This window comes from Hydra vulgaris, chromosome 15 (assembly GCF_038396675.1).
Source record: "Hydra vulgaris chromosome 15, alternate assembly HydraT2T_AEP".
NCBI classification, from domain to species: Eukaryota; Metazoa; Cnidaria; class Hydrozoa; order Anthoathecata; family Hydridae; genus Hydra; species Hydra vulgaris.
Window position 1 is genome coordinate 48,800,243 of NC_088934.1, and position 14,758 is coordinate 48,815,000.

Genomic DNA, 14,758 nt, shown 5'->3' on the forward strand with positions numbered 1-14,758 from the left:
TGTTTTATAAATTAATAAAAAAATTATAAGTTTTTAGAATATTCTTAAAAGTTACTTAAAATGCTGAAAATTCAATGAGACAATGCTGAGGTCAATGAGACAGTTCTAAATATTGTCCAATGTTCTTCAAATTTTTTGTGGTGTATTTACGAAGCAAAATGAACATAAAAGTGCAAGTGCCTCTAAGATATGAAATCATTTTATTTTCTGCACCATCCTAATATATATATATATGTATATATATATATATATATATATATATATATATATATATATATATATATATATATATATATATATATATATATATATATATATATATATATATATAGCCAACAAGCGGCAGTGGTAAGGAAGGAAACTGACAACATAACAGGCTTCATTGTCGGTAAAAATGCTTTAGAATTAGTTTCCAGTCAACAATGCGTTGTATTAATCTAGTTATAACTTAATGTAGTTTTCTATATTACTTTTGTTTATTAGTTCCTACGGTAACAAAGTTTTATAAATGAAAAAGATAACATGTGTCATAGCTAAAGAAGGTGGCATGAATTTAAATTCACACTAAAGTTGTATCAAACCTTAGATATTTTGCTTCCTAAAGACACATGCATAATACTAAGATAACCCAAAAAGAACTTAGTCGTGTGCCAACACATCACTAGCTGTAAACAGAGGCTTTTTTACAGGAGTGTCACAACCTCCAAAGAAGGATTTTTAATGGTCTATTTTTTGATAAAATTAGTTGGCTGGTCAGGCATTTGACAGATTGCAGTCTGGTGAATTTTAGCTAAAGAACTTTTTTTTTTATAGGAAGCAGTTGGTACTTACTAAGAATTTACCCCACCCCCTTTCCCCCCTTATTTTATTGCTAGAATCGCCTTAGGCCATAAGACATTGTATGATAACCGTTTACTAATTGTGTACCATGCGCTAAACCATAGCCCTTCATTAATTATATGTACATAACAGAAGCATAGTTGTTCTAAAAGAATTATTTATGTTTTGTTTATTAGTATAACTATTAATTTTAGTTTTTTGATAATAATTTTACCTACATTGTTTAGTTATAGCATAACTATTGTGTTATATCAACATCTCTGCTTCCCATTAATCTATGTCAATCAATAACTTGTTCAAGAATAACTTTTATTTTAAATGTCTTTTTAAATGTCACTTTAACTATAAACTGTTTCATTTAAGAAACTGTTTTATTTATTCTTCATTTCTTCAATATTTTTTCTTAATTTTTTTAGTAGTTCCTTTACTTAGCCTTTGAAAGTTTCAAGAAAGTGTTGTTTTTTTTGTTGTCTTCAATTATATGTACTTCAATTGTGTTTTTTTTTTTCTGTTGTCTTAAATTATATGTATATGTTTGTTTTGCTGTGTTTGCAAACCATGACAACTTAATTACATAATCTAACTAGCAAGAAAAGAAAAAATTCGACCTGAAGATGAAGAATGCAATGATGAAGAATAAAATGCTAGCCAAAATGTTGTTAGAAAATTTTAAATAAAATGTCCTTGTTTGAGGGAATGGTTGCTTAACATATATCATGGTAGAATGGGCGCTTAATTAAGAACTTGCATAACTCTGAACAAAACCCTGCAGAACAGAACCCTGACACAGCTACTCAAAAAAAAAAAAAAAAACTATATGAAGTTAAATAATGTTCACAAAAGTATATTTTCAAATTTTAAAAAATTGTTAACTACATAAAATGACACATTTTGTATAAAAATACGAAATACTAATTCAATAAATAATGTATTTTAATTACAAAAGTAAAACTCACAGGAAATGTCATATTAAGGATTTTGTCATCAATAAACAATCTAAAATAAATAATAAATTTATTGTTAAAATTTATTGTATATAATTTTCAATTTGAAATATTTTTTTAATTTATAGTATAACTTTTATTAGTATTATAAATAGCCTTTATTTAATTTGTATGAATATATATTGAAGTTCTTATGCAGCGCATACCAAAACATTATTTTAAAGGTTTTAGAAAAACTTAATATATTTTATGTAGTGGGTATATTTTATGGTAGTACATTTTTCACAATTATGCATAATAACGATAAGGATCTCAGCACCTAGTTTTTACAACTACACAAGTTATATTTTGGCTAGTGTAAGAAATTTCTTTTTTACCAAAAATGTACGAGTTTATAAATAAGCGTTTATAAATACCTAAATTAACAGTGTTGGTAATAGCATTGTTTAACAAGGTACGAACTTCGAAGTTTAGGGAGAAGAGTTTCAAGCAAAATTAAAAAAAAAGAATGATGCATAACTCCTCTGAAGTTTTGGAGTAGGCGACCTTAATTCAAAATTAAAATTTAAAAAAGTAAAAATTATACAATCAAGTAAACGTCAAATGTTTGACAAAATACAAATTGAATATTTTAGATTTTCACAACTTAATCGTTAAGTTTCAGGTAAGCACTACAAAGTGACACTTTTTTTTTAATTTTAAACAATTATTAATCGAAATATAACAATATAACAATATATAAACATGGTATCTGAAAGAAGATCCAAAAGATCTTGTCGCCAGAACCATATAAAATATATCAAATGTGTATATATAATAAAATAAAAATACAATTGATCTAATAACAATTAACAATGTAGAATAAACAAAGACTGAAAATAATTTTACAAATTATTTAGAGTAAAAGAAATTTTACATTTCATCTACATTCTTCAGTAAGATTTAGCTTAATAACTGAAACAAAATATATTACAGTATATCGAAATGAATAAAAATAATATTTCAAAATACTTTTCAAGTATCTTGAAATATTTAGATCTTGAAATATTAGTATCTTGAAATATTTAGTCTAAATTTTGAAAAACTTACTAATGACACTGATATTAATGATATGTATGAAAAATAATAACTGAAACTAATTTAGCTATGGACAAATTCATTCCTATTCAAAAAATTGTTATCTCATTCACTAAATACAGACCTAATTGGCTAACTAATACTTTAAAAACCCAAATACGAATGAAAAAAAGCATTTGGTGCTTATTTTTAGCCTCAAATAAACAAGATTCCATCAAAAAAAAAAAATTCATCTCACTGTAAAGCATTAAAGAAGCTTATAAAAGCCCAGAAAATTAATTACGAATCCAATTTGATCAAAAAAGCTAAACTAAATCCTAAATTAATATACGCATATGAAAATAGTAAAAAAAACAATCACCAAAAAATTCGTTCCCTCATTACAAAAGATGGCATAACCTTATTTGATAGATAAGAAATTTTCAATCAATCCAACCTCCATTTTTATGTTTTTAATTCTGTCCAAAATAATAAAAAATATCCTCACTTTAAATCAAGAACAGAATCAATCTGCCCATTCAACACTGATTTCTTTGAGAGCTCAATTATTAAAATAGAACTTGATTTGCAAAATGAATACAAACAAGCTGGTGCTGATGGGATCTACCCATATTTATTAAAAAACTGCTCAAATAGCTACACAAAAATATTATCTATTATTTTTAAATGCTCATGCGAATTAGGCTGCATTCCAACAAAATGGAAAGAAGCAAATCTGTCACCATTATTTAAAAAGGCAGCAGAACAAACCCATCAAACTATAGACCCATTGCGCTCACATCTGTAGTATGTAAAATTATGGAAAGAATAATAAAAAAAGTAATCACAAAACATCTCATTGATAACAAATTGCTCTCTGACCAACAAAATGGGTTTGTTACATATAAATCTTGCCTGTTAAACTTACTAGAGACATTGGACATTATAACTGAGTCGCTAAACTTCAGTGTCTCAATTGATACAGTATTCCTTGATTTTGCTAAAGCCTTTGACCTAGTACCGCATGATGCTCTTATCACAAAACTAGAAGCTTATGGTATCAAAGGCAATCTTCTTAAATGGTGAAGCTCATTCATTAAAGGAAGGATGCAGAGAGTAGTTATGGATAACTATCACTCTGATTGGTGCAACATAGTTAGCGGAATTCAACAGGGTTCTAGTTTAGGACTACTATTTTTTGTTATATTTATTAATAATATGCCAGAAGCGATGACAAATTTTATTAGGCTTTTTGCAGATAATATAAAACTTATTGCGATCATAAAAAATCCATTAGATAGCATTTCATTTCAAAAAGACATTGACACAGCTGCAAAATGAGCTAAAGACTGGCATAAGAAATTTAATAATGATAAATGTAAAGGTATGTATATAGGAAAAAAAAAAAATAACAACATTTATAAACATAAATATTATATAAATGGTCAGGAATTACAGGAAACAATATCCAAACATGATCTTGGTGTTATAATTACAAACAACTTAAAATGGGAAATCTAATGCCAAAAAGCTGCGTCAAAAGCTAATTATATTCTCAGAATGCTTAAGTGAACTTTCAATTACTGGAACGTAAAATCTTTCAAGATTTAGTACACGTCACTTGTAAGACCTCATCTTGAAACATTTTCTTCAGCATGGGATCCTTATAGAAAAAAAAACATGGAAAATCTTGAAAAAATTCAAAAAATGAGCTACTAAACTAGTGCCTGCTTTAAGTAAACTTAATTATGAATCAAGACTCAAATTGGACTGCCATATAGTCTACAAATTATTTGTTAGATTCACAGAATATTATTCTGTAGCAGTTGCATTTATAATAATAATAATAATAATAATAATAATAAAAATGATTATATATATTGCCAGTAGAAAAAACATAGTTTTATAATTTAGTTTTAAATACGGAAAACGAAAATGACAAATCAAAATTAGGAACAACAACTTTGTTCTATAAATACAGTGCTCGATAGTTTATGCAAAATTGATTAAACTTTGTTTGACAAAAAGTTCAATTAATAAATTATTATTTCGTAAAGTATATTTGCTTATAGCTTTATGGGTAAAAAGATCTTTAAAAATGAACAATCGTTGTTCACTTTTACAACAAAACATAAAACATAAAATATTTAGACATTGAGTTAGTAAACGTTAAGTACTTTAACACTTTTAAATAAAATATTTGAATGAGAAAAACCATTTTCAAAACATAATAAACACATTGCATGTTTCTGACGATGGTAGAGATTTTGTAACTTACTTTTAGAGGTACTTTCCCAAACAATATTTGCATAACTTATATAGCTATGAATAAATGAGTAGTAGAGTTGAATTAAATTTTGTTTACTTAGATAGTATCTAACCTTGTATAAAATTCCAACACTTTTGGCCAATTTAGTAGAAATAGTCGAAAGTTGGAGATGTGATTGAGTTCTTTATTCATATTTGAAAAAAGCTCATAAATGTCATTGTTTGACAGAAATAAAATAGTATCGTCTGCAAACATGATACTTATAAGGTTAGAAGCTTTATTTAAATAATTTATATAACCACTTAAGAAACAAATGTTAGTTGCAAATAAACTAATCATAGTTAACACTGTTCTTTATAAATTTCTTAAAATTCATTGAAATAAGAAAACAATAAATCAAAAAAAAATAATTTCTAAAAATAAACTACAACAACCTAAGAAAAAATAAACTACAACAACCTAAGAAAAAAGAAACTACAACAACCTAAGAAAAAAGAAACTACAACAACCTAAGAAAAAATAAACTACAACAACCTAAGAAAAAATAAACTACAACAACCTAAGAAAAAATAAACTACAACAACCTAAGAAAAAATAAACTACAACAACCTAAGAAAAAATAAACTACAACAACCTAAGAAAAAAGAAACTACAACAACCTAAGAAAAAAGAAACTACAACAACCTAAGAAAAAATAAACTACAACAACCTAAGAAAAAATAAACTACAACAACCTAAGAAAAAATAAACTACAACAACCTAAGAAAAAATAAACTACAACAACCTAAGAAAAAATAAACTACAACAACCTAAGAAAAAATAAACTACAACAACCTAAGAAAAAATAAACTACAACAACCTAAGAAAAAAGAAACTACAACAACCTAAGAAAAAAAACTAGCAAAACTTATTACACTTCACATGTAGGTGGAGCAAAACGGGACAGTTAAAAAGTAGCAGGTAATTGTAAATTGTAAGCTTTAAAAATGAAAAAAAAAGAAGGCTACCTATAATTTAAGAATGTTATGACATTAATTCCTTTAAAAACTACATGCCCACACTCATACACCACAAAAAAAAAAATAATAACTGCTAAAATAAAAAAAACTTTTTGTGTTAAACTATAAAATACTCTTAGGAGTTGTCCATAAAGTATGAAAGTTTTTTTTTCGTCGAAATTTCATCCTAAATTGGCATAATGCTTATCAGCATTATGCCAATTTAGAGCAAAATTAAATGTCATATGTATCAGGATTTTTCTGATTCTAAGTTTTTTTTTTACTTAATCAATAAATCACTCACAATTTTGGCAAAAAATGCCAAAAATGTGAGCGATTTTAAACACTAAACAATTATTAAACACTAATAATAATCAAAGTTAATTTAAAAAAATAAAAATTTCTTTGAATTTATTGTCTTTCTAAGTAAGGAAAACAAAATTTTAGATTAAAAATAAAACCATAAAAATGTGAGCATCGTTACGAAATGGTCATAATATAGTCAATTGTATAAAAGTCTTGTTGTCCCGATATGCCCCACAATAATCATTTTACTGAAATTAATACTATTTAAAAAGTTAAACTCCATTGTTAAATTCCAATGATGAACATAATTAATACTATTTAAAAAGTTAAATTCAATTGTTTTTTATCAAAACCAGATTCTAAATAAGGATAAAAGATAACGTAAAAAATATATAAAACGTAATAAACAATATTAAAGAAAAATAAACTTTTTCCAACGGTTTTTTCTTTAATTTGTTGCTGACAGATTACTTACTGAATACAATGTTACAGAAAACAAATGACCATGCCGACAAAGTTATTATTACAGTTTGATCATTACAAGATTTTTATGGAGCCATAAGAAAGAGGACAATCTCGATGAAATGATAAAGTTTATTGGAATCCTTCTCAGTATAGGTTTAATTTCTCAACCATCTTACAAAAAGTATAAAGTAGAGTTTCTCTGTACAAAAACAAATATTTCTTCTCCCTGTTAACCAGAGAACGATTTGAGTCAACATTATGTTTTTATAACTTCAGTGGAAAGCCTAAATTTGAGAATAATAGACTTAGCAAACTGTAAATGATTAAAGATCACTTGAATGAAGTAATGCTCAAACTGGTAACACCTGATAAATATCTTTTAATTGATGAGTCAATGATGCTTTGGCGTGGACGCTTAGTTTTTCGTCAATACTCAAAGAATAGTATATATGTATAGAAAAAAATAAAATATCGAATAAAATTCTATGAACTCTGCACCCATAATGCATTAGTCCTTACTGTAGAAGCGTATGGAGTGCAAGGTTTTAATGATGAACATAATTTGGGACAGGCCACAGCAACAGTATTTAAACTACTGAAACCTTATTCAAATAATTATGTGTTAACAGACAACTACTACAACTCAGTTTCTCTGACAGAATTCCTATCTACTCAAACAAAATACAACACAGAGACTCTTAGGAAAGAAGAAAATGAAACCTAGAGGCAGTTTAAAATGCAAAATTAAAGAAAGTAGAGGTAATTTGCAGATCACAAAATGACGTTGCAGTTTCCAAATGGAAAGACTTACCATATCCAACATACAAGCTCAACAATTGGTAAAAGTTACCATGAGTCAGGGAAAAGAAAAATACAGACTAAATACTGACCGAGACTACAATAACTCAATGTTGGGCATTGACTTAAGTGACAATTATTCTATCACTCCGGTCTCTGAAAAACTTTAAGGTGGAACAAAAGGCAGGAGTCCATATCCTAGAAATGATGTTAAATAACTCTTTCTACCTTTATACCAAACTTTCAAACAATAAAGAATTTTGCCATCTTGTTGAGTTTTGAGAGAATATTATAAAAAGTTTATTTGGAGAACAACAAGTTTCCATTACCCATTAACAATTCACAGATTGAAAAAAAATAAAACCTACAAAAAAATGTAAGCAAAGCTTAAAAAATCAATTTAGGAGAGAATCAAAATATGCTTGCAGATACTGTGCTGACCAACCAGATCTCTGTATTGATCCTTGATTTAGATTGTATCATCAAAACATAGGAGAAACAGAAGAAGCATCAACGGTTTTGAGCGATGCAGATGATATTTATATCTAAATGTTATCTTTAAATCTTTAATTTTTTCAATGAAGCTGAAATAGCTGAAAAAAAATTGTACATTTACGATATCTTACCCCTAAAAAACATAAAAAGTGCTTAATTTGTTTAAAATCAAAGGTAAAGTTAAATATTAACAAATATATGCTTTTACATAAAAACTCAACTGATGGGTGTTTATTTTTGTTAGAATAAAACCTTCAGAACAAAAAATTATTAATATGTATACTTGTTCCCGTAGGCAAGGAGAGTTTCGTTTGACGAGTGCACATGTCTTCCGTACGTAACTTGTTAAATTTTTATTTTTTTCCGTTTAAAAAATGAGGTTCGCCATTTTCAAAGTCATTGTGAAACCAAGAAATTAAGAATTGACAATATTGGGTGGAATTCAAAGTTTTCGATCACCACAAAATAAGGCAATCATAAACTTTCTATTGCCTTTTTATCTTTTCTTTTTTTTCTTTTTTTTTTTATCTTTTTTGATCTTAAACAATAAACCGTGTGAACAAAGATTGTTGGCATTAAATATGACAACTGTAAAATACAGGCTACTTCGTGCAGACCTAATCAACGTCTACAAATGGTGCAAAAACAACAATAGTGACAGAAGTCTTTTTGAAATAGATAGTAAATTTATTACTCGTGGTCATATATATAAACTAAAAAAACAATCTTCGCGATTAAATTTACGTATGAATTTTTTTTCTTTAAGAATAATAAATAAATGGAACTCTCTTCCTAATCACATTGTATCAGCGTTATCTCTAAAAACGTTTAAACTGCTTCTAGACAATCATCTAAAAAATGAATGGCTTCTCTACGACTAATCCACATTTTATTTTCTATTAATTATACAAACTCTGTAATTGTCAAGTATTATATAATTAGGTTGACAGGCAGTTTATGCCTACACAATTTATTGTAAAACCTTAATTTAAAAAAAAATAAAAAATAAATAAAAGCGTTGTTAGGATCACGAAGTAATTTTACAAAGAAGCACTTTGCCAGATTTCTCAAACAAATATTAATAAAATCAAAAATATTCCCTACTTAAAACAAATATTTTAAACTAACTTACTTTACAAAACCATAAAAATTAATTTGCTCTTCTTTACAGCAACCAGCCAAATAAATCTAAAGATTTATTTTATGTTTATATCAAAATGTTCAAATGAAATAGAAACAAATTCTATAAAAAATCACATTGAATTTTAGTTATGAGCACTTTTACTTTATTATTTTATTCACAAAACTAAATAAAAAAATATAATTTTTTATTTAGTTATGTGAATAAATCCTCTCTAATAAGAACAATTTTATCATATCAATTCTAAATATAGTCTTCAATTTTGAAAATCACATTTTAACAAATATATTTTTTCTTTCTATTTTAAACGTTGTTTTAAATGCATTTAAAAAGTTATGCTCAAAAATGACTTTTTATATAAAAAAAAGTTGTTTATGAGCTATCAAAAAGTTGTCCCATCTCTTTTACTAATTTGATCTTTTACAAATTTTACTAATTGCTTTTTTAAATTTACTCCTAATAATCAGACTCTTTTGAAGACTTTTTTTGTTTAAAAAATTATTTTATTATCTGCTCTAACCGAAAAGTCAACATGTATTCTTACTTAACATCATACTTATCTTAAGCAGCACAACAAATTCAGCATTAATCTGAAATTGGCCCAACCTGAAGAACTGCTCGCGATAAGTTTATTTTAGCATTTTTTGTTTGTATTTAACACATTTTAAACTTAATTTTTTTATTAAGACTTCTTAATACTTCTCTAAACATCAACAAAATTTATTCGGATGTGCTGAAATTTCACAATAAATATAGTAAAAATCTTTACTTTAAAATTCAAAAACACCTACAAGACTTTTAGAAAGTTGTTTGATAAGATGAAGATTATACTTCTGAAAAGAATGTCCCATTAAATCGAATGCAAATGCCTACAACAAGAAGGTTAAACTAACAAAAATAAAGTTATATGTATATTTTTGTAGAATATTTAAAAACGATTGAATAAAAGTATAACTAAAGAACTTTAAAATCTGTTTAGACTCTTAAAAAAATTTTATATTTTTTCCTCCTTATAATATTTTTTCTTTCTATTAATATTCTTACGTCTAATTCTTCGCTCTCCATAATATCAATCTTTGTACTTGAGGTATAATTTGTCCAGATCTAGTAAAAAAATATTAACTATACTATATTTATTTCATTAATCCTAAAACTTAATTAAAATATCAATTTTCGAACCTTTAAAACATCAGCAAGCAAGTATTTTGATCTTCCACGATATCTTTTCAAAAAGTTAAACTCTAAGATTCTTAGTGTTTCGTATATCTAAAAAAAAATCATCAAGAATCTAGAATTTAAATAATAATAATGATAATACTGTATATATATATATATATTTATATATATATATATATATATATATATATATATATATATATATATATATATATATATATATATATATATATATATATATATATATATATATATACATATAAATATATACATGATTTATATAGACATGAATTGACATCTTCAGGTATAATGACAAAAAACACAACTTTGTGTACACAAGTTTTGTTTTACTTACATAAAAATTTATCTAGATTAGAAATGTTAATTATATATAAAAGAATAAATAAACACAAGGTATGAAAAACGTAAATAAAAGAACAAATTCTTGTACATGTTAAATGTAAATTTTTACTTGTAAAATTTTACTTAAAAAAAAATGTAAAAAAAAAAACAGAAAAACTAAAATTAGATATATTTAATTGACCATTGATTATAATGTAATGATGATGGTATAGCTTTTTACCTTTTATGTTGAGTGAAGTATTTTTAAATTAAATATAAATACTTCCTTCGATTTTAAATTCATATTTTGAGGATGCAATGACAGAAATGGAAATTGAGTAAGTGCTTATAGAACTTATGCATTTAGGAGCAGATGACAGATAATTGTTAATTTATGAGGTTATATTAAACTTGAAATGTTTCAAAAATCTTGTTGTATAGTTTCTGGTGGTTTCCTAGCATTTCAGCTAGGGCATACAAATTTATGCACAACAAATATAATCTAGTAAATACTAGGACATAACCTACTTATAACACAGCCCCTCTATTATAAGTAGGTTATATCCTAGTATTTAGAGTGGTAGCCTTTTGAACAAATAAAGAATGTGTGCTGATTTTTTACTGAAAAGAAAACTGGCTGGTTTTTATTCAAGGTAATCATTCAAACACAACGAAACTGTTACATAATTGATGTGATAAAATCTTAAAAGTAGTCTTTATCATTCTGATCAAATAAAAAGTTTAGAACAATACAAAACAGTTTGTTTTGAAGCTTGTTTGAATTGACAAATCAAGATGTGACTAAATGCAACAAATGATACATTAAACTTTTCTTGTATATAATGCACGTAATAACTTTTATAGTATTAGTGATGATTGGGTTTAAATAACAGAGTAATGAAAAAAGTAGAGATATTCCAAGAAAGTGTTGGAAAGTTATTACCTGATCTTGAAACTTTTTGTCAACAACCAAATAATTAATTCGTTTTGTCCTTTTATTTTAATTTTGAAAGATTTGGTTTTAAAACTGACAATTAAGAACTTGCATCAGTATTGAGTAAAAGGTTAAATTTTTTTTTTTTAAATTACTGGAATTTCAATTGAAATATATAAAAAAAAGTTAGAGCGATATTAAGTTTGATTCATTTTTGTAAAAAACTTTAGAAATGAAAAAAACATGATACCAAGCTTAGCTTCTTAGTTTTACCATTTTTATTTCAGTTACCATTTTATTTTTTAAAATTGCAGCATATGACTTAGACTAAATAAAAAAAGAATTCATTTGCAACAACATTAGTCAGGTCTCAAAAATATGAGAAATAAACAAGCAAATTTTGGACCCTGTAGATAAAAGTTTTAAATGACGTGCCATAAGAACTTAGGCAATGCTTTTTTTTTAACAGAAAAGAAAAATAACTATGTTTATTTGCATTATTTTTTTTTAACTTAAGATTCAACTTATGTCATTATACTTTAAAAAAGATATTAGGCTCTGGCTGTTTTAAACATTTTTACTTTTTTGATAAAATATTCTAATCACAATTTCACACAAAACTGGCTTTACTTACTTAATAACCTCGTTAATCTTACGCTCTAGGCTCTCTATTTTTTCCAGAGCATTGACGTGTACCTTCCAAAAACACATTTTAGAAAAACTTTTACGTGTAGCGACCATTCTAGTACTATAAAAAGAGAAGAACAGATGTTTCTATGCAACAATGTGGCAGAGGCCTAAACTTAGCAACTAACCCATCAACAATTTAATTTTGAACCTTGCCTAAATATGAGAAGACCTTGTTAATAAAAAAAGTTCAATACTTTTTTTATTTTTATTTTATTTTGTTATTTAGGTGCCCCAAGAAGACCTAACGGCTTTGTCACAGAGCACCGCAGAAGTGCATTTAACTAGGAAGTTTACGCCTCCTTCCTTACCATGACGCGAATATATGTTCAGAGTTCGTTTCGAACCTGGATCTCATGCTTCTAAAGCAAGCGCTCTAACCACTGCGCCACGGCCGCAATATGACAAAAGCAATATGACAACAGCATTCCATGCAAGGACAATAAATGTTGAATATAGAAGCGATAAACAATAGATTTAGACTATAGAAACAAGCCTAAGAAAATCTCATTAAAGAGAGGCAATCTTAAGAGATCCTAAATTTGCAATAAATTGTATATATCATTTTCATGAGCGGTCAGTATTGAAGGATAATCCAATAAGAAATAAAATAAAAGACTCAGTAAAAGTGTTACCTTTCAAAAATATAAAACAAAATGAAAATATTGCAATATTTTATTATCTTTATATTTTTATAATTATTAGCTTTAAACGACTGAGTTTCGTTTAGACTAAGCTTTTCCAGTTACTGCAACGCCTAAATTGTTGCAGCTGAGAGATTGCATCCAAAATTAGCTGATAGATCTAAACAATAAAAACATGATGACTTTTTGTCTAGACTTAAATATACAGTTGTGTTATCAGCAAACAGAGTTCTATAGAAGAAAGAATATTATGAAAGCTGGTAAAATATTTTTAGAATAGAACTTGGTAGGACTCTAGTATTCCAAGTAATTAAAAATGAAAATGGGTGTTGATCATCATGCACAAATTTAATACTGCTTTTACAAACAAATAATTTGTTGATACACTGTATCAACAAAAGTTGATACAGTGTATCAACATTCTGAAAGGTTTAACATGCAAGTATCAAACATACTGAAAGGTTTAACATGCAAGACTTTATTTAAAGGCTTTGATATTCCAGGTGTAATATTTCTTGCTTCACCGCTTATTTAATGCACATTAAAATCTTTACTTTATAAGTTATTAAGTTAGCAGTAGAAATGGAAGATAAATATCAAAAATAAACTCAAAATATCATAAATTTTTAGAAGATGCTTATTGGTTAGTTGTAGCTTATTGTTATTGATTATTTGTAGTTGTAATATTGATACAGATTATTATTAATTGATACAGTTTATTATTATTTTTATTATTATTATTAATAGTTTATTATTAGTTGTATTGATTAGTATAAGTTGACATTTGATATAAAAACAGTTCTGTACTAAGCTAGATATCCGTAGTAAAAGAGCTACTAGAATTTTATTATAATTCAATAATTTTCCATGCTATAATAGGATTTGTATATCACTCTTTTTTTTAATTTCCCACATCGATAAAGCGCAATTGTGCATGTTATGTGCATACTTGTTGTAATAATTATAATTATAATAATAATATATGGTTAAAAAGAATTAAAAATATAAAAATTGCTACCTTTTTGAAGAAACAAAAAAGTATAACTTTCAAGTTTTATTAATTTAGATGGATGCTATGTGTTTGCTGGGTATTATGATATGGTTTCCTTTTTTTATTTGAACGTTTTCATTTATTGTAAAAATACTTTTTGTGAATAAATGTTTGTGTTTGTGTGTGACACGTTTTTATTTGTGAGTGTTATTGAAAAAAAAATTAATTTTATTTTTTAATGAAATATATTACTTTAATTATTTTCATTATGATATTGATATAAGGATTATTATATTTATTAAATCCTTGTTACTTTTTTTTGCAGTAATTGTTTTAGTTACATGGTAGCTTGTTACGTTTTGTCAGTATACAACTGTGTATTTTGTCAGTATATAACTGTGTATTTTGTCATTATATAACTGTGTATTTTGTAATTTTCCTGTCAGTGCATAATATTAAATTATTGTTTTAAAATTGATATTGGTTTATTATTATATAATAATTTGATTATTCTTATAATTTTTAATTTATCATCATTATTATTGTCATTATTATTTGTACTATTAATACTACTTCATGGTCCTTACTTAAGATTATTTTTTAACTATTTGTAAACCTTGATGTAAAGATCTTTTGTCAAAATATATTGATTGATATATTCAAAACCATTTA

General features: G+C 26.0%; 1 protein-coding gene across 4 annotated transcripts in view; it reads right to left on the reverse strand.

The window, feature by feature from the left end:
• Nucleotides 1-14,758, reverse strand: part of LOC105845456 (calbindin) — a 127,052-nt gene that overhangs the window by 18,334 nt on the left and 93,960 nt on the right. For all 4 annotated transcript variants that reach the window (XM_065818726.1, XM_065818723.1, XM_065818725.1 and 1 more), the window contains 5 exons: nt 10,492-10,578; nt 10,357-10,416; nt 10,104-10,181; nt 9,304-9,359; nt 1,797-1,836 (listed from right to left, as the gene is read on the reverse strand). In XM_065818726.1, the coding sequence (XP_065674798.1) occupies nt 1,797-1,836; nt 9,304-9,359; nt 10,104-10,181; nt 10,357-10,416; nt 10,492-10,578 (321 nt within the window). The remainder of the gene's footprint in view (nt 1-1,796; nt 1,837-9,303; nt 9,360-10,103; nt 10,182-10,356; nt 10,417-10,491; nt 10,579-14,758) is intronic.